The sequence below is a fragment of the Achroia grisella genome, unplaced genomic scaffold (assembly GCF_030625045.1).
Source record: "Achroia grisella isolate CSIRO2021 unplaced genomic scaffold, CSIRO_AGI_Agris_v1 utg515, whole genome shotgun sequence".
NCBI lineage: Eukaryota > Metazoa > Arthropoda > Insecta > Lepidoptera > Pyralidae > Achroia > Achroia grisella.
In genome coordinates this window covers 2,211,894-2,225,348 of record NW_026712908.1, presented here as the reverse complement: position 1 = coordinate 2,225,348, position 13,455 = coordinate 2,211,894, and the positions used below count along the sequence as shown (strand labels likewise).

Here is a 13,455-nt window from a genome sequence, read left to right as displayed (position 1 = left end):
ACCGCTACAAGACTGAATTGAACTGAATCATTTACTATTTATTGTTAATAACGACTTGACGTAAACGTTTATTCGTCACTGATGATTCTTTTTAATAACGAATTTCCCATGACAAATCTTTATAAAACTAACTGTAATATAATTATATTTATCTCCTCGCGAAACCGGTGACATTACTAAATACTAACTAGGTACCTATGTAGCCTTGTAGTAATTCATTTGAATACTAATACTTGTAACTATGACAAATACATAATTAGCGTATTGTAGTCAATAGTATGCAGAGGTTGTCAAATTGCTTAGAAACCTTTAAGGTCAGGTTTTAGGACTAAAGTCGTCGTTTACATGAATTACTATAATAACAATACAATAATATATTTCTTTGTAGGTATAATCCGCCTAATTCACTAGACCTCTCGCTGTGAATGTATATATGACTACTATATTTTCATCGACTGTTTTAAATTTGTCATAATATGCTTTATATAATATGCTTTTCATTTTATAATATGCGTTCTTTTTTTACTTTTTTTTCATAATGCAATTGAACGGGGGTCGATCGGAGGGGGCACATAATGTACTGAATATTTACAAACCGTTTGAACTGTAGTCTATAATTCGGTTGTAAAAAAAATAACAATCTCATAGCATATCTGCAATATAGCACCTTAGTAGTTTACATTAAGATTTATAATACTATATCTAAAATTACGGCTAATCTAAACAATATATCAAATGGTGTAAATTATTTATTCACTATTTTACAATCCGACAAATCAATATTCTGTTCTTCACCTATAGCCTACATATTAACTTATTACTATAAAACTAATTTTATGAATGAGATTTCAAAAGAAACAGCAGCGAAGGCATAGCCTTTGCATGCCTTTGCATGGTAATTAACGCAAGAAAACTAGCAATACAACTGTACATAAGAGTTTGTGAGAGTTATAAACATAGCATTCGATCAGCAGAAAGTTAAATGACCGAGGAATTAGTAGTCACAAACCTAATGGTCTTATTAATCGAAGTCAGTATGGAAATAGTAAACGATGTCGCAAATATAATGGTCTTATTAAAGTATAAAAATATGAATTTTAACATTACAATAATTGATATAACAACTCTGTTGTCAGGAATGGCAATACATGAGAGGTCACGGTCGTACAATATATTTTGTGACGTCCGTCTGTTCATGTATAGGCGATAGTTACCGCTTTTTATAAACTGGGACGTCAACTTGTTTGCCATGTAAATTACTTAAAAAAAAAAAACTAGTAAAATAAAACCTTTTACTTTCTATACATTAACGATGTAAATAAATGATGAAAATTAGGACAATTATGAACCAAGGATTTTGATATTCTAGTATATTATGTTTTCTTTAGAAAGATATGTTTCTTTCTCCATATTACAATTTGTAACCACTTAATTGTCCAGCCCATCGCTCCAGTAATCAATTATGTATGTGTGAATATGACAGGTGTTCCCAAGTCTATGAAACATGTTCATGTATAGTTTGTTATTACAAACCCTATCCATGACGTCCATACTACTGTCACAATTTTATACAGATGAATTAATAGTTAGAGTTAGACTTTAAGAAGTCCTCATGGGCACCTCAGTCTCTATTTTAGTCTAAGCAATTTGCAAGGGTCAATGCTGTGTTTTGGTTGTAGGGTGGAATTAGGATTTTATAAGAGGCATGGCAATTAAATCCTCTGGAATAGCAATCCATGAGTGGTATCACTGATGTCACATGATAACGTGATGTCCATAGTGCTGTTCGCGAGGCGAGCGTTACCTCTTTCTATCATTATCTATCTATAACATTTTTTTTTTCTATTGCAGTTTAATATTTTCTTTAGCATATTTATATAAAGATTTTATTGTAAATATTTTTCTGTGTACTGTGTTAAGAGTTATGTTATTATTGTTATTTTATTTTTTTGTATGCATACTTATTTGTTTGACAATTAAATCCGATTTCCTAAGGTTGCTTTGAAGAGTTTGCTTTCAATAATAAGGTCGTATTATAGTATTTATACAAGTGTGCTTTTATGTCAATATGTTTTCTTTAATTCTTAATTCTATAATATACATAGTGAATATTCTACGTATGGATAATGGAATAACCAATGTTTTATTTTTTATTACTGTCATGTTTCAAATATTATAATTAAAATATATTTATCACACGTACCCTTATACGCTATCCAAAATACCTTATATCTGTTCTTTTCAAGTGTATAAATTTTTTATACAGATTTCATGTAAGAGCTCCTAATTTAATAGAAAAAAAGGGATTCGAACTTTTGAAACTACTACTACTAATTAACTATTTCAAGCCATGTGTGTGATTGCACCCAACCAATATCCATATAGTATCATAATTGCACCAATACTCTGATTGAGTTTTTCTTAGAAGTATCCGGCTATATGGCTAATATGTCGCGAAAGTCGAGTTGCTTTCGCCTGAGATGACCGTGTCACCTGGCACTTAGCGATATTAACTCGACGGCCGATACTTGCACCGAATAAAAAATGAGGTTCAGTTTATACCTCTGTGCACAAACACGTGATTAGACATGTGGTTTGCGTGCGTGTAAACCCCTCATGCAATTCATATCATTCAATCTAAATAATAACAAAATCACGAATAACAACACAATCTTATTTAATGCGGAAACAAATATTTGATAACTGAATAATATAAATTTCTTTTGACCTAACGTAATTATGGGATTAAATTGCATTGTTGCTATAATAGTCTGTATATTCCAATAATACACGATTAGGATTATCAGGAAGAAAAACTTCTTCGATGTTATGGTAAATTGTAGCTACACAGTGAACTGGTAGTGTTACTTTAAGTTTCCTACGCATCAATAACTTGCCCAGTCTTGCCTATGGCTTTAGTATTTATGAGTAACAACCCGGCATATTTTTCTATATGTTTAAAGACTAATAGTTATTTTTAAACTTTCGTGTTTCCCGAATAATAATATAAATTCCGGTTAATAATATAAATAATGTATATTTATATTATTAACCGGGTCTTAACACGAACTAATTTTATGACTTTTAAGACTATGTTTTAAACCGCGATTTCTATTCCTATATTTCATCAGGCAGCCATCTAGAAATATGAAAGTATTGAAGATATCAAGTTGAGTTACTTTCTTGTAATTTAATAGTAATCGTATTAAATAACCAATAAATTATCAACTAAAGTGGCTGAAGATATTATTAAGATAATTGAAATAATAAACAGATTAAGTTTAATTATATGTACATTTTATTTGCTCTTTTTTTTTGTTTGTTGTTTATATTGTATTTTTTACATTGCACTGAATAAAATATTTTTCTTTCTTTCTTTCATGCCAAATAGACAATGCTTTACCTTCTCAAGTAAGCATATAAAAGACCGAAACATTGAAATTTAAAAGTGAAGCACCTTTCTCAAGATTAGTTAACTAAAGTGTATTTAACTGAAGGGATACTTTTTTGTAAGTTCAGAGTCAGAATTTTAAGCACTACGTCCTCACTATTTCAGGCACTTATAATCGAAGAACAATCAGTTATATTTGAAAGTAAAATTAACCCAAGTAATATAGAGAATATTTTGATTATATTAAACTTTATTTAAAGCAAATATAGTAGTTATAAGGTCTCAAGAATTCAATTAATGCAGAATGCATTAATCGAATTCTTGAGTTTGGTAAAAACTGTAGAAATGAAAGTTATTATTTATGCATTCCTATGCTGATTGTGATTGAATTTACGATTTACGGTCTCATTCGCGTACAAATCAAGTTTTAATTAGATTATAACCTGGCAAAGCAAGCAGCCAAGGTGAACTAGGTATAAGTTGTAATTGGGCAGGTTAAACCAGTACGTTGGACTAACATCGGGTGTCGGATGAATATGATCACAACATACATGTGATATAAGATAGCAGTAAAGGAAGTTGGTTATGCATTTAATATGCTTTGGATTACTTTTCTAATGTTACATCGGAAAGATAACACTCCATAAAAAGGGATTTCACATTGTAGTAATCGTAAGGAACCCCAGCTTTTATAGGTGGCCATAGTCAGAAATATTTTATAAAATTGTTTAAGTATTTTTAATTTTTATATTGAATATTATTATTTGAATTCCTGCTTGATAACTTCCTTGCAATTAATATTAATATCTATTATAGTGTTAAGGTAGAAATATTGTTATCTGTTGCGTGATATCTTGAGAATAACCTTTGTTTGATAATTTCAATTCATCTTAATATTTATGACCATTTGACGTATACTACAATTTATGTGACAATCGTCATAGCTAGACATAATTAATCTAAAATGATTTGAAGTTGCTACGCGGACCATGTACCAAAAGTACCCATATACTTATGGTACAAACGTGTTCATATACTGGACTTAGAACTGACATAAAAAATCGGCAATAATCGATATTATAATGATCATACGAATTTGATCATAATGACTATTCAAATTTACAATAATAAAAATCTAATTCATAGATTTCTATAATTTGGATGGAAAACACGGAAAGGCGAATTTAATATAGGTAATTCCTATTTTTCAAAACGAAAATCCTTTTTCAAGTGCGTTTTCGGAACTTCATAGAAAATTATTAATGAAAGTAAACTTGTTATGATTGTGTTAGTAAAAATAGAACTTGCCATGTTAGACATTAAAAACATTAATAAAGAACTGATTTATTTCTAAGAGAATTGAATCTAGATTCAAAGCAAGTGAGAGAAGATGGAGTCACGTTGATATACATTTATTTAAAAAATAGATGTATTATATTTTAATGTACTCGAACAGCCTAAATACCTTCGCATTATTCTTACTATTCTTAGCATATTGAAACTGAAGAAAAATAGATGCAGTAGCAGTATGGTCTTCACTCTCTACTACTTACTACGTCTATGTCTATTTCCTAAATTTACTTTCTATGTCAACGTATTTTCATTTTAATACTACCTACGTATTCATTAATTTTAATATATTGAAATTTGTCGAGATCAACATACGTGCGTGAAAATTGTGATTATTTTATCACTCTTATTATACCGACCATGGCATGATTTTAAGACAATGTTATAGATAACATGAAATGGTATCTGTTGGATATCTTCTTATCACATCTATATAAATATAAAGCATACGATAACCATACGAGAGATAATATAATAAAAACAGACCAGAATAAAGTAAAAATTGTATACAGGCTGATCATAATGATATGCTATGCCCTATCGCCTACTCGAGTAGTACCCGAATAACAATAAAACGTTTAGAATTGCAATCGAGCAACTAAAATAGTAGTATACCAAGATAGAGTGTAAAAATTCGTTTGCGTGTGTATCCCAATCTTACCTATTTCAGCCGTCAAACTGCTGCTTTGTAAGCTATCTTTTGGTTGTAGGGTGTATATTGGGCAGTGAACATATAGTTTACCCTTTGGCCACGGTCTTATGCTCTTATATATGTATTGTGAATATAGCCTTGACCAGATCGCTTGATAAGAATTTGTAAATACTAAAATTACTGTGAAATGTTTTTAAATGTTCCACTGACTGACAATTAGACACATGGATAAGTATTTATACCTAAAAAGATAGTGGGCGTTGTGTATAAATACGCCTATATAACGTTATGTTGTATGTAACATATATGTTGCTCTGTAATTATAATTATTGATCCCTACCTACCTAACCTAAATTATTACCTTTAAACCAACTGTGGTTTAAAGGAAATAATAAATAATCCTAAATTTATATACATTAATCGCTGCTGAAGCAAAAGCTGATGGCAACTGAAGTTCAAGAGGAAACGGAGAACTGAAGGAAGATGTAAGCGTTGCCTGTAGTTAGGAATATTATATACATTATGGATCAACCATATCTCTAAATCAACATGGTACCCTGTATACAGTTATCCCTAGAGAATATTCGGATTAAAGAGAACTGGAGCACTGTTCTTTTTGGTATATGAAGACTTTTTGTAAAGTTTCTGTCAGTTATATATAATACTAGCGAGTCGTCCCATCTTTGCAGTTAGGCATTACAAATGTTCGATTTTTGTTTTTATTTTTCTGGCTGCGATTTTGTCTTATACTATGTAAAGTGAATATAATTAACCAGTACTAATCGTTACTTGTCAATCGTCACATAGAATGACTTTCGGCCGGCCCCGACCCAATGAAATTTGGCACAGTTTTCATTAGAGGCATAGATTACAATAGATAGATAGATAGCAATAGATACTCATATTTACAGAGCCAAAACTAGAGCTCTAGCACAAACTGAAAAATGGTATTAGCCTTACAAAGACATGAATAATATAAAAAGTATTGTGAACAACTGAAACCGTATGAGATAAAAAACAATTTAGATAATATTAATTTATTTTAATTAGCTTTCAGTCACGACTGCGTGATTATTATACTAATAAAGAAACAGATGCAATCTCCTTTTACAGTGCAACCCGAAATGTCTATCAATTCTATTAATATTTTTAGATGGAGTATTTAATTATGTTTTTTATTTTTTAAACTGCCTGTTAATTACAAGCACAATAATAAAGAATTTGCTACTTATATGCAGCCATTTCGAAGTGCAGTTACATATAATATACTCGGCAATTTATTATAGATTAAAAATTTAAATAATTGTTCAAGTAGTTATTGACTCTAACAATGATTGTACGAAAGTGCTATTGAAATTAACAATGCAGACGCAGTCAGGTGGTTCAGTGATGCCAGCGCGGCGGTCACGTTACCATTCAACGATGCTGGAATCAGCATTTCCCCAGTTGCAACCTTAATTTGTAATAACTATTACTAAGTTATTCTTTTGGCCTCTCAGCGTTTTAATTCTAGTGTGTGCACATAATATCTAAAAATGGTAATATTGACTGTATCAGTTATAGTGTTTCAATGCAACAGTTATAAATTTCCCGAATGCAGTGCTCATTGAAGAGCTTAAGAATGAGCACTGGCTGAAAAGCTTTCCATCTGTATAGTAATACTCTGTGGTTACAGTTTTCAGGCAACTTTCGGCTACTTATATTCCTCTAATAAACTTAATTCTGCTTATAGTGTAGGTATATAACGTTACTTACCCAATATTGTACTCATTTTGATGAATCTTTTTATAATCGAAACAAACGCTATTTTTTCATATTTTTTTGCGATAGATATGTTATTGGGATCTGTTCAGAAATCTGAGGAAGATAACATTACATAAAACTGAAATCGAAATGTTGTCTAGTGGAGAACGAATTCCATTCTGAAAGCGGTTAATAATAAATGTTACCACATTGTTAATGTTCATTCATGGATTAACAGTGTAGAGGCGGGATTTTCGTTTTTAAATTCCGTTGGCACGTCGTCTTGTATGTTGCATAATTATCGTGACCTCGTGTTTCTATACACGTTTCTATTGCTATGTCATTAGGGTTGTCATTCACACGGGGTTCCGTATTAGATTCCTATTCCGTAACGTTACGAATTAGATCAATGTTCCAGTGGAAAACTTTATACTGAATTTATTATTAACTGAACCCGATTTCGTAGTATCTTATTCGGAATAACAATAGTTTATGTTTTTATTTATAAACTGATCGCAATAAAAATTTGAAGTTAAGCTTTACACATCACATTAGTGAAAATGCACCTAAATCGTTTTTGAAGTTTGCGTTTAACAATTATATTTGTTACCATAATTATTTATTATTTTAGCTTGATAGTGTTCTAGTTGGTAAATTTAATATTAAAATAATTATTAAAATTGTTTTCTCACATATTATATTACAGGCAACAATTAGTTACATTTTAATTATACGTCTATAGATTTATCTTTTTTTTTTAAAAGTAGTTGCACCCGTACTTTTGTACTATTTATTTGTGAACCTATTGGAATTGGTTTAACATAATGTTACGGGAAGTTTATTACAATAAATATTGTTTTGAAATACAACAGTGAAAATACAATATTATGGATTATTTACGATTTCATGATATACGTGATATCATTCAGAAATATTGAGCTTATATACCAAATAACAATAATAAAATGTAACGTAGGGTGACACAGTTTGTGCAGTGCTTAGTAGACAATATTTAGTGTGTCTTACTAGCCTCATTTAATTGCAATTATTACATAGAAGTATCTAGGTAATTATGTCCCATATGTTTCTTGGTCCCATTTCATTTCACTTCTATCAAATCAAACTGCTTCCTTGCAGATTATCGGTCTATCTGAATAAATGAGAAATACTCAATTATTTGATAATATTAAATATTAAAAAAAGAAACTTCTCCAACTTTTTTAAAATTCGATGAAAAAAAGGAAACTGTAAATATATTATTTCAAATAATAGTTTGTAATATTTATTTCTAACTCTTGAAGTTTTAGTCCAAAAATATATAATTATATATACGAAGACAGCCCTGTGTAGCGTGTCCTGTTTTTTTATCTCTTTGCCACAAACTGGTTAAATGTATCAAGCAAACTAGTTCACTTGTTCTTGACTAAAGACTATTCATGAACTCTACTTTTTTCAATATTTTCTATTTAATAAAAACCAATATATCTCGTTGTCAAATATACCTACTATGTTATTTGTATATACATTTTAGAACTAGAATTGATTGACAGACAAACGCTTATATGTTATTATATAATCATCTCATTTATAATCTATATATATGAAGTACCGACGTCCTAAGTTTATGAATGTGTACATTTATATGCTCTACATTCTTCCTCTAACTTCCCAATTTCTATCGTCACACGCAATACCAAATAGTTCTGTAGTCTAACAAAAACTATATATATTTAACTGTTCGTAAGCACATGCGTTAAATAACACGGCGTATGCGTTCAATTTATTTTGCGATAGCGAGGAATTTATTGAAATAACATTGAATTTATTGTTATCGCAGTGGAAATTCATAGATTAACATTTAATGCGTGTTTTTCAGCTATTTTGCAGTAAAGTTTTTAATTAGTCCATCATCGTCTTTATTTGCTTCTTCCTTGTTCTAATTATTCAGGGACGGCTTAATATTTTTCTTTTCCTTTCCCCCCTGTTCGCAGTCATCTCATTATTAAGTCCTTTTCTTAAAAAGGAAAGGAAGGAAAAGGAAAAGCGGACGCTTTTCCTTGTCCAATATAATTTGAAATTAGCGGAATATGTTTTTCTCTTCCTTTCATCTCTGTTCGTATTCGCATACAAATAGTATGACAGTGTTCTTGAAAATTATTACCTCTAGTTAAAAAATGTTTTACATTACCTTTTATGCTCTGATTAGATTAATTACATAATTCTTGATTTGCTTTAAACATTATACGAACCACTGAAACTTAAGTGTTATATAACTATTATTACCTTTTACAATTTATGAAAAGAAATTGAATACATGAAGTGTCAAGTAAATAAATAAATTACTACTACCAGTAGCATAAAGGTTTACACTCATTTATCGACTATGTGGATCAATCACATAACTGCGGATTGAAATTTAGAAAAATCGACTTTAAAATTTTTATTTATAAATGGGTATGTTGTTGAATCGAATATAGATTTTTTTATTATTTAAGCGTACAATATGAGATCAAAAGAAAAGTATGTATTTAAATTAAAAAATAAATGATTCGCAATAGGAAAATATTAACACTTAAAAAATACGGACGAATAATTACTATCTATATGCTAATAAGGCAGGCTATGTTTCTATTATTGCATATAGTCTGTATTACCTACTGGTTAACCTTATATTCGTAATATGAGGTCAATATCAGTCACGTATATATGTGTTTTGAATGGAGTGCTTGTTATTTATCAAATCGGTGCTTGTCTACATTGATTACTTATCAGAGTTTTAAGATGCGTTTAATAAATATTGCTTACAATTGGCTTATTGTTCGGAGGACGTAACACAGTCCGAATTAAGATTGACCTTGGTAATAATGAAATTGGTTCAACAAACTGTTAGTATATTCAGTAATAATAAATGAAAAGAAAGAGAGATGATTGTAGACGTTTATTACAGCAGAGCACAGTGACAGAAGTGACTATAAAACAAATATATAAAAATGTACTCCTATTTTTAAAATGTATAAACGAAAATACAAAGTTGCCAGTGATTCTCATTGCAGGCAGGCTAACATATTCTATTTAAGTCATAAAAATATCTTAAGACGCTTCTTAATACTGATATTTAATATTGCCATCTTAATTTTCTTTACGTGAAATGGCAAACTGTTGGCCGGATTTTAAGAACTGTTGTAACTGTCATTTATATACAAGAACAATATCATGGACGTCTCATTCTTCCTAGTGAAATCTGTGGTAACTCTCATATGGTACCATTCATGCCTTTGTCCCCTCTAATTTCCCTGTTCTACTTCACATATCAAACTGGAATGCAGTATGCGAGCCAGCACTGGTATACTGTGGAGACTGACAGGTCCGTCATAGGATGTCTAAGGAGGACTAAGTTGTTGTCTCTATACTCTATATATTATTTATTCTTTAATAATTGCATTGTTGCTAAAAATTATGCCAAATTCAATATTAACACGTATTGCTGACAGAACTTTATGCTGTCAATACGTGTTGCAGTAGCAACAATTATACAATACGTCATTCACGTTTCGTATTATGATAGCTGCATACTGATGATGTTGTGTAGGGCGCTATAAGTTTGCTTTCCCTTGGTGAATATAAGAAATCCTTTCATAATGTTAGGTAGATATCCAATAGACTCAATCCACATAATTTTTAATTATAATGAAAGACCAGATAATCAGACAGTATAAGCTTATATTTTTAATTAAAAATCACGTGGTTCGCGTCTGTTGCATGTCAATATCTTATCGATATACCTAACTGGTTTTTTGTTTGTTTCAGATAACTGTATTCATAGCTGGCAGAAATGGCGCGCGGTACTATAGCATTCCTCCCCGTATCTGGGGCCGCCTCTAGTCATAGAATAAGCTACTGTTTTATATATATTTCAATACTCTTTTTATTAGGTAAGTAACTCAAGTCATTACAAGTTTATAAATTTAGAACTTGCGTCCAGTTTTGGATAAAATATCTATTAAATACATTGGGCTTGTCCACTAACCAAAATAGGTGTACTGTTCGTATTACAAAAACTTGATTTTGATGATGTGATCGCTTGGGCATTTACTTTAACAAACTACTCAACAATACAACAATAGTTGAGTTGAGAGTATTATCATTGAATATTTGGTATCAAACTACTAAACGACTGTGTTTAAACAATATTGATAACACGAATATGCATTGAGCAAAATAATTTAAAAAAAAAACAGAAATAATAATAAAATTGGGTATTCTATTTGATTTAATATTTAGAACTAAATCAAAATATTTGAGGTGTGCGTTGTCAAATCAAATTTGATAATTTTATGACATGCGTGTCATAGTAAATGATTGGTACTGCTAATGTAATGGCCAGATGAAAGGAAATGGGCAATTTGCGAGATGGTAATTTGTAATGATAGAATGACCAGAGACCAGATCGGAGCCTAATAGGACCGCGTATACACAGACACGCATATAATAGTTAAATTATGGTATACATAGCACATGTAAGCGTTTTGTTTAATTTGTTATGAAAATATTGGAATTGATAGATGGTAGTATTAAATGATAGAAAATGGGTTACCATTTTCCATCTCTTATAGACACGAATTATACCATCCGCATGAACAATGGGAGTCTGCGGTCTTCCGGCCTCGGGGCAATCCTTTTTACCCCGGTCCACGACATGAAATTTCATGCGTCTGGTATTATAATTATGTTGTTACCCTTAAGAATTGAAGGTAGCATCTCAATGTCTGTGGTGGGCTGCGCTTTGTTATTTTGTTTTCGTTAATAACATTGAAATACGTACCGTATTGTACCGCACCGATTACATCGAAGAACTATCTTAAACGTTCATATCTCTTAATCGATGCAGATTTTCCATAATGTACCCGCGGTTCCGATGTTACTCCCGCCACAATACCTACAAACAACCTACCTACATACCTATACCTACCAACTGCTTACTGTAAAATTATGGAATGCGAAGCTTAAATTAAAAATACAATAGTTCGAATCTTGGCCCTGTCGTGAGTAGGCCGTTATAAGGTATTATGCGGCTGTATCCAGTAATTTCAGATATTCCACTTTTAAAACATTGAAACCGGTACACTTCATGCAACCACGTTGCTTGGTAGCAGAATGTCGATATAATCCCTATAATTATACAGTGCAATTGAATGAGACAAAAATGCCGAATATCGAAATTCTGGTAATAAACTTTCGCAAGCACTGAATACCAGCACAACGCATAATTTTTCTTGTCTCAATTGAATGATGAGTGTAATTTAAAGTTTGTGACACCGTCTAGACGTTTATGATTGTCATCTGTTCAATAGCTCTTAGTTAAATTCGAGCAATGATTTGACTGACCTATGATAGGTCACAACGGTATGTTTTGATACTTACTAAAGGCGAACGTACCTATACTGCTAAACAAATTTTATATACTTCGGAATGTCATAGTTTCGTCTAGCCGTCAGTTGGTTTGCTATTCCTATTACATAAGATACTCTATTCATTCAATATTTAGATTACATTTTGCGTCTAAGATACGGCCATACATACGGCAATTCCTTACAGCCATACTTTTCTCATAGCCATACATAACCATTCTTTTCTCGGCTGGTACATTCCATAATGCGCATATTTTGAGCAAATTAATTTGTATATTAACATAATTATGCACTTGTATACATTGTAATATTAACGTTTTAATGATACATCCAATACTTAATATTTTTCACAAACTTTATCTAAATAAAAATTACGTATCTGTTTGTTATTTCAAGGTAACAGCTTTTCACTAAAAGCTTATGAAAGTTGTATGGTACTTATCAAATTTAATAGGAACATATACAAAGATAATAGGAACCCCTTTTTGGAAATTAAGCGTGAAGAATCAACGTTTATACGAAGATAAATCATAAGCCTATCCTATCCTATCAAATCTAACAACTAAACCTTAATGATTGTTTAAAGGCGCACATTGGTCTGACATACGATTTTGTATATTGTTTGGATTCGTAGTATTAATGTTTACATATAAAAACTGTGACCAGACAGGTTTATAGTTTTATGAAAGCGATTATTTGTTTACCGGAATTTCTCTCAAATACCTCGATGAATGACAAAGAAAAGAAAGCAATTTTTTTTCGTATATTAAAAATAGAGTAATTTTTTATTAAACATCGAAAGTATTATAATTTTAATATAAAATATCATAACATATATATTGTGATATTTTATATTAAAATTATAAGTGAATACTTCACGACTATCAAGTGGGGTAGACAGAGGCATTATC

The 13,455-nt window shown here is 30.7% G+C and overlaps 1 protein-coding gene across 4 annotated transcripts in view; it reads left to right on the top strand.

Annotated features, from left to right (window-relative positions):
- LOC131847072 (cystinosin homolog) overlaps positions 1 to 13,455 on the top strand; it is a 40,397-nt gene that overhangs the window by 14,653 nt on the left and 12,289 nt on the right. For all 4 annotated transcript variants that reach the window (XM_059196525.1, XM_059196526.1, XM_059196527.1 and 1 more), the window contains one exon: positions 10,944 to 11,068. In XM_059196525.1, the coding sequence (XP_059052508.1) occupies positions 10,969 to 11,068 (100 nt within the window). In that variant the 5' untranslated portion in view covers positions 10,944 to 10,968. The remainder of the gene's footprint in view (positions 1 to 10,943; positions 11,069 to 13,455) is intronic.